The 20767-nt window shown below is 36.0% G+C and overlaps 1 protein-coding gene across 4 annotated transcripts; it reads right to left on the bottom strand.

Moving 5' to 3' along the window:
• Positions 1-404: 404 nt before the first annotated feature.
• Positions 405-6560, bottom strand: LOC103400709 (golgin candidate 1-like). 4 transcript variants are annotated; one of them, XM_008339373.4, is made up of 21 exons: positions 6210-6560; positions 5401-5478; positions 5108-5160; positions 4371-5012; positions 4194-4256; positions 3879-3956; positions 3571-3774; positions 3319-3375; positions 3137-3211; positions 2969-3040; positions 2547-2609; positions 2349-2447; positions 2087-2164; positions 1909-1977; positions 1759-1806; positions 1585-1680; positions 1385-1461; positions 1210-1255; positions 1037-1135; positions 889-933; positions 405-785 (listed from the first exon to the last, which is right to left on the bottom strand). In XM_008339373.4, exons 1-21 carry the CDS (start codon positions 6235-6237, stop codon positions 714-716), a joined length of 2142 nt encoding a protein of 713 aa, XP_008337595.3. In that variant the 5' UTR covers positions 6238-6560; the 3' UTR covers positions 405-713. The 4 variants fall into 4 exon arrangements, with proteins under 4 accessions (XP_008337595.3, XP_028950097.2, XP_070669669.1 ...); XM_029094264.2 differs by having other exon boundaries at positions 1759-1827; positions 6210-6531; XM_070813568.1 differs by having other exon boundaries at positions 1759-1827; positions 2087-2158; positions 6210-6531.
• Between the last annotated feature and the right edge of the window lie 14207 nt (positions 6561-20767).

The raw sequence follows: 20767 nt of genomic DNA, 5'->3' as shown, positions 1-20767 counted from the left end.
GATTTTATCACTAATGATCTTGATGCTTTTTTAAGCCTTTAACGTTATGCCAGTTTAGTTTTTTATGTTTCAAACTCATCAATTTCATCTTTTATTTATTGGTTGAGTCATCAATTCAGTTCTCACAGTTTGATTTTGTTAAAAGTTCCGTTAGTGGCTTGATGTAGCACACGTATGGAGCCTAGAAAAGCCCATCACATTGCAACTATGTATAATATATAAATTAACAGTATAAAATTTAGAACCCGTAATAAAAATGATAAGGGAAAAGCAAAGCTAAATATAAAAGCCTAATAAAAGTGAGCCACAACACATTGTATATTTTATAAATTTAATTTAAAAATTTAACCTCCTTAGCACTATTAACATTTTTTGTTTTTTTTTATGAAGGTGGAGGCAAGGAATGACCGACTGTAGTCCACTTTCCTTTTTTCTTTTTGATTTTGGGGGTTAAAGAAAGCAAAGTTGTTCACCAAAGTGAGTCCTTTCATGACACAATTGTAAAATTAAAAACGTTTTTTTGAGTAGGATTCTATCTCCTATAAAGAATGGAGATAAAACCAACTATATACTTTCACCCTCACCCTACAATCAAAGCCTTCTTCATTTCCTACTACACTACATCATTGGATGTATCACGCTCGACGCATTCTATGACTGTCAAACTTGAAGATTTTAGCCAAGTAGCGTCTCGCGTGTAGCAAGCTACTGAATCATGGTAAGTTAGTGTTACCAAGTCCCATAGACTCTGCAACTTCTCTAGCCGAAAAATTTTCTGCTTGAGCCTGCGCATAGAATACACGTTTAGGAGAGATGCATAAGACATTTGGTATCATGACCGAATGTTGGCTTCTCATACAAATTGTAACGATTAAGTAGCATCTGTACCTGAAGGCGATGCAGCAAATACATCAAGAAGAGATGCACAAATACCTGTATATGATTTATTCTCGTTACTTTCTGATTTAATTGACTCCACAATGCACATATGTGCATGCATATTTAGACTCTTAAAGTGCATGTTGAACTATTTTACCAGGTAGAAAAGCAAGATAAGTCGGGCTGTTGGATACTGCCACAGAAATCTTGTGGCTCTGACAGCTCCTGAATCTAATAGTTTAGCTGCCTTCTGCAACTGCATGAGATGAGGTGAAACTTAAGAGTAAGAAACGGAGATCTAGAGTTGTGATAGGTAAGAAAGAGCTCTACCTGAATGCTTGCCCCAGCCATATGACGGTGATGCAACGGAAGAGGCCTGCACGTATTATATTTTAATAAGTCCCATCCAAAGCCAAACAATTATAACATATTTCATAGTACTTAGCAAGATGCCAAAAGAATGTAGGGACATCATGCACAAGGTCCTTTTAAAGAGTCAACGTACTCAAGTGCCTTCATTTCAGCGTCCTCTTCCCAGGAAGCTGATGCCCGGCGAGAAACCCTACTTCTTTCGGCCTCCACCTGTACATAATGTGAATTCGCATAGAGCAAGCAATAAATGAGATTAAAAAATAAAAAGTAACTGGACTCTAAAATCTATTATAAAACTATCAAGTCAGCAGCATAAAAAACCTAGGATCAGACCTGTGCTTCTTGGATACGCTTCATTTCTTTTTCCAAGTGGAACTCTGCCGCGGCCTTTTCACTAGCCATGGTTTCTAATTGTGTTTGCTTGTAGTACTGAAAACAGATGGAACAAGACATGTCATAAAGATGCGATATCTGACCATGTAAATAAGTGTTATTGAGTGACATTACCAGTAGATCAGTGAGTTCACGATAGCGCTTCTCTAGCTCCATGTGTTCCTGCAAAATGGAAAATATAGCCTATAAATAACTTAGTGCTCAATATAACCTAGTAAAACTATTCATATGAAGATATACAAAAAGAGAGAAAGCAGATATCACCTGGCGTGAGTAATGTTCTGCATCCCTCTTCATGGAAGCCATCTCAACTCTCATTTTTTGGACTTCGGCCTGAAATCAAGCATTTCAAGAAGGTTGTTTGACAAGGCAAAAAATTCAGAACGCAAAGCTACAAATTGATAATAACAACACTGTTGGGCAATAAACAAGGGACACTTACCTCCAAAGAAGAAAGCTTGCCCTCTGCATCCCTCTGACCTTGGCGTGCACGGTCCACTTCTTCCTGCCATGCCTGCACCTTGGTATTCACAACTGTAAGTGAGTACTATAATACCATGGTGAAGATTTAAATATCCTCAACTAATTTGGGTTGGGCTGGGCGCCCATGTGACAATGAAATGATACTACCTAGTAAAAGAAATCACACTAGAAGTTCAAACTATAATAAAATGAGTAAATATCCATCATATCACAAGGAATACCTGAATTGCTTGATTTGCCTCTTCTGGTGACTTCTTTTGCCCACGCCGAACTTTAGCTTCCATATCTTGCAGCTCTTGATTTAAATTGGCACATTCAACCTGAAGGCATATAGTGCTAATTATCCAAGAATCTTAAAACAGTATTTTTTCCAAAAATTGAACAAACGCATTAGTAGAAAATAATATATAATGTTCTACCTCAAGCAATGCCAACTTCTGCTCAAGCTCTGAAGCCTTTGCAGTCCTCTCATCTGCTATTCTCTGGATAGAGAAGCATTTACAACGTTCATATAATTAGGAAAAGCATGAAAATGCAACATCTTCATAGACAGAACATGGAATAATAGATACAAATCCTGGATAAAAGCTCATGGAAGAAACAAAATTTGCAAAATCTTCAAAAGTTTGTAAAATGTTCATTAGAAATAAAAATATAATCTGCAAGCACTATTATATGGTTCATGCATATAAAGGAAACTAAGAATGTCAGTAATCATAAGTTTCTATAGAGACGAGAGAATAAAAGCTGATTAAGAAATAATGGTATATACATTTTTTTATCAAGTAATGGTGCATTACTTAAGGCAAAGAGTCACAAACTTAAGAAGCGCTCACTCTACCTGGATCCTTGCAAGGGCTGTGGATGCCTCAAGGGCTCTGTGTTCCAGTTCTACTTCCCTTTCCATGGCAGCCTGTTTTACCAGGAAGTGATTATCGGAGTGTAAGGAAATAACCAAAGATACAGAAATTACTGATAAATTGATAATACTATTGTTGTAGATACACACCATTTTGGTAGCATTATGTGCGGAATGCTCCTCGTCTGCTCTACGTTCTACTGAAGACAACTCCTCTCGAAGAGCCTGAAGAAAATTTCCTACTATTTCAGGGTCAAATGATAAAAACACCATATGCAAGTGTATGCTAAGGGTCCAAATACATGCAGAGAAGAAAAATCATGAACTCTAACCTGCATCATCCTTGTCTCTGTCAGCTCCCTATTTCTCATCATAGACTCCATGTTTGCCTGTTTGGAAAATAATAATAATCAAACTATTATTAAAGCCTCAACTGGTCAAAAATCCAAGTTGGGAACATTCATAATTGCATGAATAGAGTAATGAAAAAAGGTGATCTAGGTACTTCACGCAAGCAAGTCCTTAGAGAGAGAGAGAGAAATATAATTTATGCATCAATAATTAAATGTGCAAGTGTAATGAACCTGCAGTGAAGCCAGATTCCCTTCAGATACGGCAGCCTGTTTCTTAATTCCATCCATGGAACTGGCAAGGGCCTCAATTTCAGAATTCTTAGCCGCCAAGGCCTCAACCATATTTGACTCTATTCTTGTCACTTCACTTTTGGACGTGGACAAATCTTTTTGTAGTTGCTTTATGCGAGCCTCATATGACTTGCTCAGCTCTCTCTATCAAAATAGTATTCAGCATGTAATACCAATAGCAATAGATCATATGCCACAAAGGTTGAACTTCACTTGACCCCTGAAATATAAAACAGGATGTGTCTCACCTCTGACACGAGAAGTTCCTCTAGCTGTGCATTTTCAGATTTGTATTCTTGAAGTCGAGATGAAAGTCCAGCACAAACCTAATAATCAATCATAACCAAAAGATTAACAAAGAACTCAAACAGAAAACTTAAAACCAATAAGAAATTTCTCATGGGGGCATAAGGCTTATTAAAGTATATGTGAAACAGGCTCATTCGATATATGGTGACCTTTTCCAAGAGACTGACTGAAAGAAAAGTCGCATTCCTACTTCAACGACTTGGGGCTGTAGATTACACTAACAATAAAGAAAAACAGAAAATAGTACAGCTTACCCTCGCTAGCCTTGCCTCTTTAGACTGACCAGTGGAAACAGCGGTTTTAAGCAATCCTTGAGCCTGTACACCAACTAAAGAAACTATTCAATAATAGCCTAGATGGCAAGTTAACAAGATTCAAAGCAAAATAGGAATGAAGTACACAAGATATTCACCCTGTAGTAAATAACTAACCTCCTCAATTTGATCCTGTTCCTGTACTTTCACTGAAGAGCTGCCAGATTTATGCTCAAGTTGCTTATTTTTCTCAACAACTGGTTCTTCATTGCCATCAGTGACTTTCAATTGAGTTTCGCTGTTACTGATGGAATCAGTGGTAGATTCTGATCTCCCTTGGTCAATTTCTGGATGAACATCAGGAGCTCTAGATTTGTTATCTTGGCCAGCATCAACTGATCCAACCTGATGGTTTTCATCCACAACCTCAACTTCTTTGGCAGATGGCGGCAAAGGATGTTCTTCACAACCATCTGAGGCAATCTCATTGACAATCTTACCATTAGAAGTTGATGTAATAGCTTCCCTATCAGTAATAGTTGTTGAAGCTTCTGCTTGTTCAACATTACTCTCATCTACTTCAAATGCCCGTGTCTCTGTTAAGGGAATGCTTATTGTGGTATCTTTGTCAAGATTTTGTTGCTGCTCATTGATGATTCGACTTGTCGGATCTGCAGAGGGTGTCCCGTCATTTTCATTTAAACGAACATCACTGTCTATTTCAGGTGTCACATCTGCTTGTGATGCCAACGTACTGATCTGTTCACGTGCAGAATCACTTATTTTCTGAGAATGATGCATGGACTGCCTCTTTTGAGCCTGCAAATATCCAATGCGTGAGACCAAAACCTTTATAAATGTCCATGCGTGTGTGGAATATTTACGCTGTATTTTCATTAGTAATCTGGCAATACCTTGGTCTTCGACTTTTTCCTCTTATTAGCTTGAGATTCTTGCCCATTAGAAGCTTCAGAAAAGGAACCAGAATTAAAATTGGAAACAATTTTGGTGGTTTTCAAGGTATCTAAAAGACAGACAGTAACTTGATAAAGTAAGAGCTAACGGATGCATATTCTAGGACCCATTATCAAGGCACCAACTCATTAGTGGGTAACATCTGGTGGCAGCATCCCGACTCCAAACCAAAACAAAAATATAAAAAAAAAATAAAAATAAAAAAAAAAACAGGACAATTTGAAGATAATACCTGGTGACTGGGAAGGCGACTGATCATCCAACTCACTGACAACCAGCTTTGCCCTTCGATCAACAACTTCAAACAAATCTGAGGCCAATGAAAAAAGTTATAAACTTTACACATCAAGGTCACAAGAGATGGCGCAATAATACAAGGAACCATGATGTGGAGCTCCTACAGGGATGATCTATATAGTAAACAATCATATATAGTATAAGATGGGTGGTGCAGGTGCAAGAACTGGGATTATGATACAACCTCTTTTCTTTTGTGATAAAAACTCAGTCTTGAGCCTAACCTATTACTTTTAACTGCTTAACCAGCAGTATTATCCTATGGACCTAAACCGAGCTGACAATACCGGTTTGATACCAAGAAGAACAAGTTCCTCCACCGATAATGCATCACTAACCTGCAGCTATCTATTGCCCACACACTAAAACGAATAACCAACCAAATTTCTCTAGCTCACTTTCATTTCATGTCATTTCCAGACAATTCATGAAATGCGGAATCCTACCTCACAGTTTTTCGGTTTATAGCGTGTCCAAACTAAATTTTCATTGTAATACGAACTCCGAAACACAATTCAATAAAGAAATAACCAATGCCAATGACATGAAGATCATCAAACATGCAAATCCAACGTAACCCGATTATCGCTACCAGATTATCCATAAAACACCTCAAAAAATTAAAATTACTGATTAAGCATAAGATCAACCCTAAAACACATTTCAAATCCAAAATCCAAAATGCAAACCAAATTAATTAACTAAAGCAACAAATTAATAGAAAAATAAATCGAGGATCCGAACCTTCAGCAGCTTTGAGCCACGCAGCCATTGTTATGAAACCAAATTCAGATCTTGCAACCACTGCGGCTTAGAGACTGACCAATGGAGCAGCTTCCATGGAAGAAATGGGGGAGATTACCCAAACGGCGTGGTTTGGCGTCGGAATAGCTCGAATTCGAGAACGTAAAAGCTTCCTGCGATCTGCGTGAAATGGGTCCTCCTCTCAACTCTCTCGGGGGGTCGTCAAGGCAGTCGCAACTCGTGTGACTCGTGACTCGTTAGTAGGGAGGAAGGTTTCTGCGTTAACGAGTAAAACTGAAGAAACAGAGACAAGGTTGTTCAGGTGAGATCGCGACCACCGTATCCTTATTTAGACGCTTATGTGCCACGTGGCTAATGCGTAGGGACAACGTTGTGACGTTGTCTGGTCTGGGATTGATTGGGCTTTTGGACCAATTAATTTAAAAGATAATTCAGTTTAAATCATAGCCCATCACATCTTGTTCAATGTTAAAACCTAGGCCCAAGTTTATACGGGCCTGTAATATTTTGACAGATATTCTTTTTCTTTGTGCTTGATAGCAAATGTATCTGAACTTTACCCTATGTTTAGTTTTCGTACATGAATTTACATATTAGTTTATCCAGTCCTCTAACTTAACCCTGTGTTGCATGAGATAGTGTACCTTTAAAGATAGTCTTCTTTTCCATCAAATTTAAGGTATAGTGATTTTTCATACAAAAAATCTCACTTATTTTAAAAAGAGAAGAGCTTGACTCCTTAGAGTTAAAGGAGGAGTTCCCCCTCAAAAATACTTTGTGGCCTATTTACAAAATTTCATATTTATGCTCGAAAGCGTTTATATTATAAATTACTATGTAAAGATCATTTCTGCAAAAAAAAAAAGAAAAACATTTAAAACTAAGGTCGTTTAGTCAACCCTTAAGAACTTCTGATCATAAGTAAGAAGTTTTATGAATAGGTCACGATGTATTTTAAGGAGTTCCTCCTCAATCCTTGAGGGACAAGTCTTTTTCTTAAAAAAAAAGTTCTTATTTTTTAGATGAAATTTCTATTTTATCCTCAGCTTAACGGATAAGTTGGATAAGTTGACGAAGTTAATGCAAAGGAAAATTAGTACAACAAATGACGTAATTCAAGAATGGGAGAAACTATTAGTAGAGTTCAGGAACGAAAATTAAAAAGCGTGGTATAAATCAAGAATTTTTGCTACAATTTATTCTTTTTTTATTGGACGAATTATGGGTGCTTGATTTTGTTGGAAAATGGTAACTGCCCTGTTCAGGAGCTGCTGCTGCTTTTTCAAAAAAAAAATAATAATTGAATGCATACGGGTATGGTGTGTTTGGTTAGACTGTGGTGGGAGGAAGTTGAATTAACCCTCGAGTTGAAAAGCAGCATTTTCGCTGGTTTCACTTGTGCTTCTGTACAAATCATATTTCCAAAAGGCATTGAGGCCTTTACTGAAATTTTCTAAATGGCGATGCTACCCCCGTTTCTCTCACGTGGTCTCCTATCTAGCTCGAGTAGAAGACTTATGTGGTACATTGATTTTTTTTTGGAAATTTTGTTCTCTACCCATATGTCAAATTTAAACTATTATTAATTGTATTTTTTATTTTTCATAATTGTAATTAGTATTTTTAAAACAAAAAAAATTATAAAAAGCATTTATTACCACTAAAAATAGATTTGAAGCTGTTGTCAAATTTGACAGCAACTTCCTCTGCTGTTATCCCATGTCATGCCACATAGGAATTGACATTTCGGTTGGAAAACACTAGTGTTGTCTTTTTTTACCGTTAGATGATGTGAACTTTTTGACATATCTTTTGAAGATGCTCTTAGTTTTTCTCTTTCGTTTTTCTTCTTTCTATTCTCAAAATAATTTTAGGGTGTTTTTTTTTGGTTAATAAAAGAATGATTTTAAATACTAAGTTATGTATATATGTAGTGAAATTTAGTTTCGTTTTCCGAAACAAACAGTTTGCAACATTATGCCTTTTTTTATTATACACACAAAGAAGAATAAGTGTTTGGTTCCACAAAATTGTGAAGAAATTGTACTTTAAATTACTTCATATTATTAATTATTCTGTGAATGTTGTCTTTGCAAAAAATCAACTAAAAATATATTGTTTGTAATACTTTTATTGATTCTAACCATCTGCTTTGAAACAATTTGATGACTAAATATCTTATATTTTATGATTTTCTACATAGATGAAAATTTTTACATAACTATTTATAGTATAAACATTTTTGGTCATATATACGATATTCCATGATTCGGCCACGTAGTAATAAATTTCCTTCATAATTTTTGTGGAGCCAAGTTAATCCATTCAGAATCTATAAATGTGGGACCAAATTTTAAAAAGAATTTTGGCTACGTAGTAATTTAAGGTAAAATTCCTTCATAATTTTTGTGGAGCCAAGTTAATCCATTTAGAATCTATAAATGTGGCACCAAATTTTAATAAGAATTTTTGGCAATGAACTTTTTAAGAATTTTAAAACTAATACTCAGATCGAGCTTGTTTGGCACGAATTATAAAATGATCAAAACACTTTTGGCAATATATTTAGAAGAAAAACTTAAAAGAGCTTGTAGATTATTTAAAAGCATTTTAGCGCTCTCTTCATAAGCACTTTCAAATGCTTTGAAAATCACTTTTTTTTTTAAATAATAATAATAAGGGTTATTTTATTAACACCCCATATATTGTTGAATACACCCCATATTTACTTTTTCAATTAAAATTTATCTTAATACACCCAACATTACTTCCAATAATATCCTCACACACTACACTCTCAACATAAACTCCACATTTTATACAGACAATCCACACTGTTATGTGCATAATTCAAACAATTATCTTAGATATGGCGATCCTTTTGGGTCCCGCATGCACAATGGAGCTCCTCATCCCTTTCCTAGGCAATACGAGCAACCGTCGCTTCCATACTTTTCTAGACATTATGCTGAAAACAATCATGATCAATATGGGCTTTACCAAGGTCTTAAATGCCAATAATATCGGCGATATTTTGCCGATATTATCGGTTTTTCACGTTACCGATATTTTAATGGTTATCCAATTGGTTTTCGTCAAAATATTACGATATTATCGATAATATTAATAATATCGATAATATCGCTCTTTCTCTCCGTCGTCGGAACGGCAGCCGAGCTCCGTCGTCGCAGCTGCCAAGATCTGCGCCTCTCACAGGTGGTGATGGTGTTCGCCGGAGTGTGCGCCACTGTGGTGGAGGTCATGGTGGGGTGGGTGTGGTGTGTCTCCCCTCCGCTCGCTCGCTCCCTGTCTGTCCTTTCTGCGGTGGTGAACAAAGGACTTCTCTGCTGTGCAGTGCAGCAAATCGAACTAATTGGAGCTTCACACTAACACGGAGAGAGAGATCCGAGACTTACCTAACCGGAAAATCAAAGAAGACTCGCCGGAGAGTTTATGGGCTCCGCCATTCTCGCAGAGGCGGGAAAGAGAAGACTGATGATGTGTGATGATGGTGGTGTCCTTGAGCTGCTCGAGTCGAGTAGATGGTGCTGCTGCGTGTGTGTGTGTGGTCACGACAAGAGAGGGAGAGAGGCAAGAAGGTTTCGAGAGAGAGACAATGCAGAGAAGAGAGAGAGAGAGAGTCGAAGTGAGTGAGAGAAGGAAATGGGGTCTCGGGGTAGGGGAGAGAGAGAGAGAAACGTGAGGAGTGCTGGGGGCTGCCATGTGGCAGCCTGAGAGGGTTTCGAAATCCAGATATAGAGTTCAGATTTAATTAGGATAAATGACTAATTTGATAGTTCCAAATACACTCACAATGTTTGCCAGCTCGTTATATAATCAACTTAAATTAGTTAAATCACCATGCAATGCATTTCCTTCCAATTTTTTGTGATAAACTAATAGATAATTGACTAAATAAACATCCTGCAAAGTTTCAATAAAAATTTCCATGTTTTTCTTACAATTTCCGTGATTTTTATTCAATTTTTATCGATATCGATAATATCCCAATATTTCCATCGATATTTCCGTGTTTTTGGACTACCGATATTTTCGATATCATCGATATTTTATACATTGGGCTTTACCCACATAATATATTGTTTCACCATCATACTTGCCCTTGCTTCTATTGCTATAACAAACACTTGCGAGGTTCAACGCAATACGAGATGGTCAAGTGATCTTAATCCCCAAATGGGAAGCTTTGTTCATTCCCATCCAGATAGGGTGGTGTTAACTGGTGGTGGCCGACCATGTCTTCCATTTATGGTGGTGCTCTATTTGTATATTTAATTAGGTCAAAATTGTCATTACATATTAGGATTTATAAGTTATTTAAAATGTGGGGTGTATTCAACATTGTTTAAGATGCTAATAAAAAAAGCCTAATAATAATAATTTCAGGTTTAACAAAAGCGCTTATGAGTACAATAGTGTTCCTACATATAGAAGAAACCCAAACAAAATTGCTTAAATCAAAAGCCATTATGAAAACTTTGCTGATTGATCAAGATCAACCGACATTAATTAATTACAGGTTAGATCAAATATGAAGATTGAAAGAGAAAGTGCTTAAAATTTAATTTGTCTAAATCAAAGTCCATATCAAATAATCATGCATGCACGCATGGCACGCGTCTACAAGGGGGGCTGTGGAATTGGAAAATTTTTTTATTGTGACAGGAATACAAATGGTACACCATATGTTTTAATAGAAGTGGTGAGAAATTTTATTTTTTAAGTTATTAACTTTTTAGCACATATATCCCATAATTTGTATAGTAATACATGGTGTATCACCTAATGTACCGATCACATTAAAAAATCTCCCGTGGCATTAACCGTTCAGAATTTCAGCTATTAAACCAAAAAAAAAAAGCTGTAGCCGTGAATATTGATAATATATTATGATGATGAACCAATATAGTTGTATGCAATTGGAAGATGACCATGGAATGAAAGCATCGATTCAAGACAAAGAAGGAGGCTCTTTACTGCTTGAGAGAGACTTTTCTTCAATCATGCAACCATACATCGCAATCTTTCACCCACCATATAATTTAGTCGTTTTCTCCCCTTCTTTTTTTTTTTACCATTTTTTTCTAAGGAAAACTAATGAAAAACGTTTGAAAATTTTAAGTTTTAACAATAAAAACAAAATAAAGGATAAAATAAATAGTATCAAGATTGACTTTTTAGTGTAAAAATGTGGTTTTTTGTTAAAATAAACAGTACCAGAAGCTTTCCGTTAGTCCCATTTTTTCTTCCTCAATATCTATAAAGCCGACAATCTCTCACTTAAGTAGCTCTGTACATATAGTTTGAAAAGTATGGAACTTTATATACTTTGGAGAAACTTTAATCGGATATAAATAGAGTAGTGTTGTTCTTACTATCTATTTGTACCATTTTTCTAATAGAAATGAAAAAATAGATAGCAAGAGTATCATTTTGGATATAAATATGCATATTTTTTAATGAATTTTTGTGATTACATGTCAATTATAAATAGAATCATATGTATATTTTACAAGATATTTGACAACTTTAGCAAATTCTAAATTATACCCTTAATCATATTTATTAAGAAGCTAATATAATAGCATATGAGTTTGCTTCTTTAGGTCATAACTACGTATCTAATTTGATAACCTTCCAAATGTAATTTTGCTTAAGTTAAAGTTTAATTTGTATGCTTTTAGGATCCGTGGAGGCATCCTATTTGTAATGTTATTTCAGTTTTTCAAAATGTAATAATACTAATAGTAATGATATGTATAGACGAGTTTATTGAATAGTAAACGGTAGTTAATTTGTTCAGCGGATTAGTTAGTTCATCATAAGTAGAAACTGGGTATATAATAAATATTTTTGCATGTAGTCACCTAATTAATTATCTTCAGCGGACTAAAGCTACTTTTGTGTTTTCTTTTCAAGAATACCTACTATGTTCTCTATGTATTGCAAAGGTAACTTTTTCGGATTTTTCTTTGGTAAGATTTGCATTGGAGATGTTCGGAGTATTAAGATCCAATGGGTAGGAAATGGACAAGTGTCAAAAGATCATGAAGATAGTTAAGGTGGTTATATTGTTACTTAGAGTGTAAGCTATAAAGTGTTAGAATATATAGCTTGTAACAATTCATTGTAACTAATAAGAAAAGAAACAACAGTTCTCAACAGTTTTCTCTCTCTAATATCTTTGATATTCTTCTTCTCTCTCTATCTCTTTCTTCCTTCTCGCTTCTTTATAATTCTTTCCTTCAATAACCTTAGATGGTTTACATGGTATCATTGCCGGAACAAGCATAAACGCTTGACGGATTTGTTGATCTTGGTTATGATTGCTTCCGCTATTGTGATTGGTTTCTGGTATATTAGTATATTTTGATGGGCTTTGATTCTTTTATGATATTTGGGGTATTTTCTGTGCACTTCTCAGTCTGGTTCTCCAATCTTCAAAACGTGCCTACCAACTGTTTGTGGTTTGGTTTCTGTCAAGATTTCGTGTGATTTCTCTACAATTTGCAACAATGGTGACAACTGCTCAGTTACAGATCTTACAATCTCCGATTACTTCTTTGATTTCATCTGTTTCAAGTTCGGTCAATGTGAAATTGGATGAGACGAACTATTTAGCTTGGCATTTTCAAATGTAGCTCCTTCTTGAAGGTCATAGCATAATTGGTTTTGTTGATGGTTCAATGCTCTGTCCTGCTCAATTCAGTCAAGATTCCTCTGATGGTTCAGCAATTTTGTCTGGTGATTCTTCTACAAGGGTTCCAATTGATGATTACAAGATATGGAAGATGCATGATAAAGCTTTAATGCAATTAATTACTGCAACCTTGTCTCATGCTGCAGTTTCTTGTGTAATTGGAAGTACTAGCTCTAAAGAACTGTGGAATCGCCTCAAAGACCAATTTTCTACAGTCACAGGAGCAAGTATCTTTCAACTCAAATTTGAGCTTCAGACAATTAAGAAGGGTAATGATTCTGTTACATTATATTTGCAGAAAATTAAAGAAGCAAGAGATTTATTGTCTGCTGCTGGTGTATTTTTTGATGATGATGACATTGTGATTCTTACATTAAATGGGCTACTTGCTGAATTCAATACCATAAGTTCTGTGATTAGGGGCCGTGAAACTGTGATATCATTGAAAGATCTTCGATCTCAATTACTTGCTGAAGAAAATTTACTTGAGAATGGCTCTAATTCACCTGTGTTATCTGTATTCATGGCATAAAGCAATAGTTTTCCTTCCAAGAATAAGTCTTTCTCTGGTTCTGGTACTAATCATAGTAGTTCTAATTCTACTGGCTACAAGGCATTCAACTACAACAATAAGGGTAGAAATTGGTTCAATTCCAACTTTACTCCGAATTTTGGCAACAACAAAACTTTTCATCCAAACTATGCCCTTGGAATTCTTGGTACATCTCCACCAAGGGCTCAAAACAATGGTGTTCAAAATCAACCATGTCAGATTTGTGGGAAGAATAATCATTTGGCTTCTACTTGTCGGTTTAGGAATACAACCACATTTCAAGGTTGTCAAATTTGTGGTAAAAACAATCACTTTGCTGATACCTGCAGATATAGGAATGTAGTTGCTTCTTCAAGCTGTCAGATTTGTGGCAATCCTCATCATAGTGCAGAAACTTGTTTTCAGAAGAATTCTAACTCACAAATGAATGCAATGCATGCTGCTAGTTCTCCATTTTCAGTGCCATCTGCACCTACACAGCAACAAGTTTGACTTACTGATTCAGGTGCAAATAATCATATAACTTCCGAGTTGAGCAATCTTTCTTTAGCTACCACATATCCTGCAAATGAAGTAATCCAGACCGCTAATGGTGAAGGTTTAGCTATCTCTCACATTGGTTCCTCTCTCTCTTAACAACTCCAATGCAGCCAATAAAGCTCAATTCTGTTTTATATGTTCCGAAACTATCACAAAACTTGCTGTCTGTACATGGAATCTGTTTGGATAATAACTGTTGGTTGATTTTCGATGCATTTTCATTTTGGATTCGGGACAAAGCCATAGGGAGGACTTTCTACAAAAGGCCGTGTAACAATGGATTGTATCCCATCATCTCATCGTGCTCCCTTCCAGTCAACAATAAAGGACAACCTGTAGCATTTCTTGGCAAACAAGTCACTGTCAGTATTTGGCATAAGAGGCTCGGTCACCCTTCAAATACAATAGTTTCTCAGATGTTAAGCAATTCCAAAATTTCTTGTGTTGCTGATAGTATTCCTTCCCTGTGTCAAACTTGTCTAGAGGGTAAGTTTAGTAAACTACCATTCTCTCATTTAGTTCCAAAGTCTGTAAACCCATTTGATATTGTTCATAGTGATGTGTGGGGCCCTGCTCCTTATGTGTCTTTAGAGGGATTCAAGTATTATGTGACTTTCATTGATCATTGTACCAAGTGTTGTTGGCTTTTTCCAATCTGCAATAAAAGTGATGTCTTCCCAACTTTTGTGTCATTCTACAATTTTATTTTCAATCAGTTTCATACATCCATAAAAGTTCTTCAAAGTGATGGTGGTGGCGAGCATATAAGTAAGGCATTTCAAAAGTTTCTTCTTGATAAAGGAGTAAGTCACCAGATGTCTTGCCCTCATACACCAGAACAAAATGGCGTTGCAGAGAGAAAACATAGACACATAATTGAAACATCCACTACCTTGTTACAAACTGCTTCATTACCATCCCTGTTTTGGTCATTTGCCTGTCAAACATCAGTATATTTGATTAATAGAATGCCTTAATCCACATTAGATCATAAATCACCATTTGAGTTGCTGCATCATACTTTCCCTGAGATCCAACACTTGAAAGTTTTTGGGTGTTCCTGCTATCCTTGGTTAAGACCATACACTAGCACAAAATTAGAACCTAGAACAACAAAATGTGCCTTCTTGAGCTATGCTTATAAGTATAAAGGGTATCTCTGCTATGATGTGTCTAGAAAGAAAGTTTATGTGTCAAGACATGTAATTTTTGATGAAACTGAGTTTCGTTACAAATCTTTGGTTCTCAAATATAAATTGGTTACTTCTACACCACCATCACTCATCCCATCAACTATTCCAATACCTGATCAAAATAGTGTTCTTGTTTTACCACCTACTCAGAATCCATCCACCTTTGGTCCATCCCTTGATTCTCCATACCCAAGTTCCAATGCTACAATAAGTCATCTGTCAAATACTGATATGCATCAAGTCTCTCCTGAGCTCCATTCCATCCAGCTGCAAATACAAGTTCACACTCAGCAGAATCAGTCTCTAATCAATCCATTGGTGCAGTAATTACACAGCCCTTGCCTCCTACACTTCCCGTGGTCCCTGAATTCCAACCTGAACACCTACAAGTGGTTCTATCTATCCCACCAATGAATCTTCACCCTATGTAGACACGGTCAAAGAGTGGTATCTTTAACAAAATTGCTTTTTTAGCTGCTATACATGAACATGGAGGGGTTGATCTGAATCAAGTTGAGTCTGCCACATATAAGTTTGCATTAAAGTTCCCGACATGACATGAGGCTATGAAAGATGAGATTTCAGCATTGCATCATCAAGGTACATGGTCTCTGGTACCTCTACCAAGACATAAAAACTTAGTAGGCTGTAAATGGCTCTTTAAGATAAAAAATAATGCTGATGGTTCTATTAGGACGTAAAAGGCTCGCCTCGTAGCTAAAGGGTTTAATCAAGAAGAAGGTATTGATTTTGGGGAAACCTTTAGTCCGGTTATGAAGCCTACAACAGTAAAACTAATTCTAGCTCTATTTGCATATTTTGGTTGGCCATTGCGGCAATTAGATGTGAAAAATGCTTTTCTCGACGGTATCTTGCAAGAGGAAGTATACATGACTCAACCACCTGGATTTGTTGATTTAAAGCATGAAGATTATGTGTGTAGGTTGCATAAATCGTTATATGGATTAAAATAGGCACCAAGGGCCTGGAATGAGAGGTTTACTTGATTTCTACCATCCTTGGGATTCAAATCCACATATGCAGATTCTTCACTATTTGTAAAAGTTGTTGACAGCTCTGTGGTGATTTTACTCTTATATGTGGATGACATTATTATTACTGGCAGTGGCACACAAGCAATTACTAAGGTCATTCATTCCCTTACACGAGAGTTTGATATCAAAGATTTGGGACCCCTCCACTATTTCCTGGGGATTCAGATTTTGCAGAAGAATGATGGTTTATTTCTCTTTCAACACAAGTATGTTACAGATTTGCTAACTAAGGCTGATATGCTACTGTCTAAACCATGTGCAACTCCCTGTTTGCCATACAACATGTTGCTCAAAGATGATGGCAAACCTTATAATAATCCTGCCCTTTATCGGAGTTTAGTTAGCGCATTACAGTACTTAACATTCACTCGACCTGACATTGCTTTTGCAGTGCATCAGGTTTGTCAGTTTATGCAAAATCCTATGGAGTCACATTTCATGGCAGTGAAACGAATTCTTAGGTACATAAAAGCTACTCAAGGCTGTGGCATTCATTATGTCAAGAGTTCACTGGATATTACTGCATATAGTGATACAGATTGGGTTGGGGATCCTAATGATAGGAGATCGACTACTAGAATGGTTGTATTTTTGGGATCTAATCCTATTTCATGGTCATCTAAGAAGTAACAAACTGTTTCTCACTCATCCACAGAAGTTGAGTATCAGGCTTTATCTACTACAACTGCTGAACTTGATTGGATTCAACAATTGTTACATTTTCTGCAGGTTCCAATTGTCGAAAAGCCAATTCTCTTATGTGACAACTTATCTGCTATAACACTGACCTTAAATCCTATTTAGCATCAACGTACAAAACACATAGAGGTTGATGTGCATTTTGTTCGCGAGCGAGTAGCAAAACAGCAACTGCATGTGCATTTTGTCTCTTCCACCGAGCAGTTTGCTGATATACTTACCAAAGGCTTATCTTCTCCTCTCTTTTCAGACTCATTGTGCCAATCTCATGCTCACATTCATTATGTCAAGAGTTCACTGGATATTACTGCATATAGTGATACAGATTGGGTTGAGGATCCTAATGATAGGAGATCGACTACTAGAATGGTTGTATTTTTTGGATCTAATCCTATTTCATGGTCATCTAAGAAGTAACAAATTGTTTCTCACTCATCCACAGAAGCTGAGTATCAGGCTTTATCTACTACAACTGCTGAACTTGATTGGATTCAACAATTGTTACATTTTCTGCAGGTTCCAATTATCGAAAAGCCAATTCTCTTATGTGACAACTTATCTGCTATAACACTGACCTTAAATCCTATTTAGCATCAACGTACAAAACACATAGAGGTTGATGTGCATTTTGTTCGCGAGCGAGTAGCAAAACAGCAACTGCATGTGCATTTTGTCTCTTCCACCGAGCAGTTTGCTGATATACTTACCAAAGGCTTATCTTCTCCTCTCTTTCAGACTCATTGTGCCAATCTCATGCTCACATTCTTTGCCCCTGAGCTTGTGGGAGGGGGGGGGATGTTAGGAGTATTAAGATCCAATGGGTAGGAAATGGACAAGTGTCAAAAGATCATGAAGATAGTTAAGGTGGTTATATTGTTACTTAGAGTGTAAGCTACAAAGTGTTAGAATATAAAGCTTGTAACAATTCATTGTAACTAATAAGAAAAGAAACAGCAGTTCTCAATAGTTTTCTCTCTCTAATATCTTCGATATTCTTCTTCTCTTTCTATCTCTTTCTTCCTTCTTGCTTCTGTATAATTCTTTCCTTCAATAACCTCAGATGGTTTACAGGAGAAGTGATCAAAACCTGCAATTAAAGAAAAAGTGAGATGGACACTTCAGCTTCTACCAGACAAATTAAATATAGCTGAAATAAATAAAGGAGAATATATATTGGGAAGGAAAAGAAAAGTTAGAATCAGAGTCGATCATTGAAGTCGATTATTAAGCATACAATGATACATACACAAATACATAAATATATTATTTAGTGTGCATAAAGTGATGATTAAAAGAGTACTATGTGCATGTTAGTGCAAGCTTCCATCATTATTCATCACTTATAAGTTTACCACAAACCATGGTATGGTAAAGCAATGACTTTATATCAAAATATTAAGGCTTTTTAGCCAAAATGATCATTGAGATTTGCATAACACATTACTTTAGTCTTTAAGATTTGAAATCAATAGAAGTGGTCCCTGAGTTTGTCTACTATCAATTATTTTCGTCATTCAAGGAAAATTTATATTAAATAAGGACCACTATCAATTTAATAAACAATGGGCCAAATGAATTGACAAATATTGATGGTATTTTTATCATTTTAGCCTTATTTAATGGAAATTGTTCATGGAATGACCAAAATGTGATGGTTGATAAACTCAGGGACTACTTTATTAATTTCAAATCTCAGGGACTAAAGTGAGAAGTTATGCAAATCACAGGGACCATTTTAATTAAAAAGTCCAATATTAATATGCCTAAAATCAATTAAATTGCACGGTAGAGTTTGGATCCCCTGTATCAGAAAAAGGACTTTGAATGTGTTTATAAGCAGTTACCAATTGGTTTTATGGCAGAACTTTTATTTTTTCGTGGTATCACAACCAGATTATCTCACATGTGATGCCCAACGACCACATGTGAGTCATTCTTGTTGCCCACGTGTTAGGTTCAAAAATTCGTCATAAGTGAAGGCACATGTTTGTGAGGATGTGAATGTAAAAGAGTCTAACATCAGTGATATGAGAAACCTCAAAAAAAATTAAGAGTCCACCATAAAACTAATTAGTAACATGGGAGTAGCCCAACCTCTTATTAGCTATTGCAAGGTTTATACTTTTACAAATGTGAGACTCTTTTACCTTTACATCCTCACACACCCCCTCATGTGTGACAAATTTTCAAGCCAAACATGTGGACAACACGAATTGGGTGATGTGGAGCATGCATATATGGTCGTTGGGCTTCACATGTGGGTTAACTTGCTCTAATACTATGAAGAAAGTTGAGATTCTACCATAAAACCAATTAGTAATATGAGGAGTAGCTAGCCCAACCTTTTATAAGCCCTTACAAGGTTTTTCCTTTTACCAATGTAAGACTTTTTTATCTTTACATCCTCACAATATTGAGATTATGAATCCACATTGAAGAAAAAAGAGTTCTTGCATGTGCTTATAAGTAGTGGCTACTTCATATATTGCAAATGGAGAGAGCTAAAGGTCCAAAAGCAAAAAAAAATGATCTGATTTGTTAAAAAATTCATCTCCAACCAGTAGTTAGGCTATAATTCTATGGAGCCCACCAGACCATTATTTGTTCAAAGGGGCACTAGGCTGGCCAAATGCTGCCCCTCTCGTAGCTTTTTGTTTTTTAGCCCAGCTCTTCAGTTGCAATGATTGATTCAAATTCAACGATTATATTTGAAAACATCCAAATGTAGTTTAACTAAAATAACCAATAAATTTAAAGTATAAACTTAAAATTAAAAAGTTATTGAGGGAACTATATTTAGCTCATTTCGGTTGGAGATGGTATATGAGTATAGTCTGACACAGTTCATTTAAAAATAATTTTTTGCAGAACTTTAATTTTGGATGGGACTATATTTAGCATTTCGGTTGGAGATGGTCTTACCAACTTGGTTTCAAGCATTATATTTGTTACAATTTGAGCTTATTTTGAACCATAGGCCCCGTCTTTCATATCATATGTACGCAATATATAATGGTTACAGCTTTTGATTATTTATATAACACACAATAAAATCGATGATTACAACGTTCCTTCCCATGGTCCCATCACAATAGCTTTGCCTATTTAATAATTTTCTTCTCTCTCAAAATTATTGTACTTGTTTCCTTTAAATGAAGGAAGATGTCGATCTACTGATGCCCCATATGTCATAATTACCACTAACCTGCCCCAACTTGTGGACTGAAAATCTATCACAAGAGCTCATAGTATTCGCTGAGCGTAATTAACGACAAAGACGTTGCTGTCAGCTTCAATATTTCTAATTAAAACCACAGCCATAATTTTATTAACCAATATAGCTCTCCCTCGAATCATTCACTAACCTAAAAACGAAAAGAACAAGGAGCTAAAATATACAAAAGTATATAACCAAAAATCTGGACAAACTGATCGAAATGGTAGTGTAGCTAGATCTGAAAATTTGTGGCTATCTTTAATTTTCAGTTCATGGCAAATTGGCAGTGACCTTCTAACCACGTAACCAAAATTTGGACCAGATCAACCACTAGTGTCACCATCACAAGCAGAGGACTAGACAGACAAAAACCCTAAACCCTTATAAATCCAAAGCTCCTACTCACCAACCTGAAAAATCCCCACACACACGAGAGACCATGACAAACATAACGCTCTTTTTAAAGCTTCTTTACCATGCAACTGGTCGCAATAGGTACAAGGCCATAGTTTTGCAAAAAGAAGAGAGAGATTCACACACGCACATATGCATATGAAAA

Source organism: Malus domestica, chromosome 15 (genome assembly GCF_042453785.1).
Source record: "Malus domestica chromosome 15, GDT2T_hap1".
Classification (NCBI taxonomy): domain Eukaryota; kingdom Viridiplantae; phylum Streptophyta; class Magnoliopsida; order Rosales; family Rosaceae; genus Malus; species Malus domestica.
Note: the sequence above shows the minus strand (reverse complement) of the source record. Positions and strands in the feature narration are given on the sequence as shown.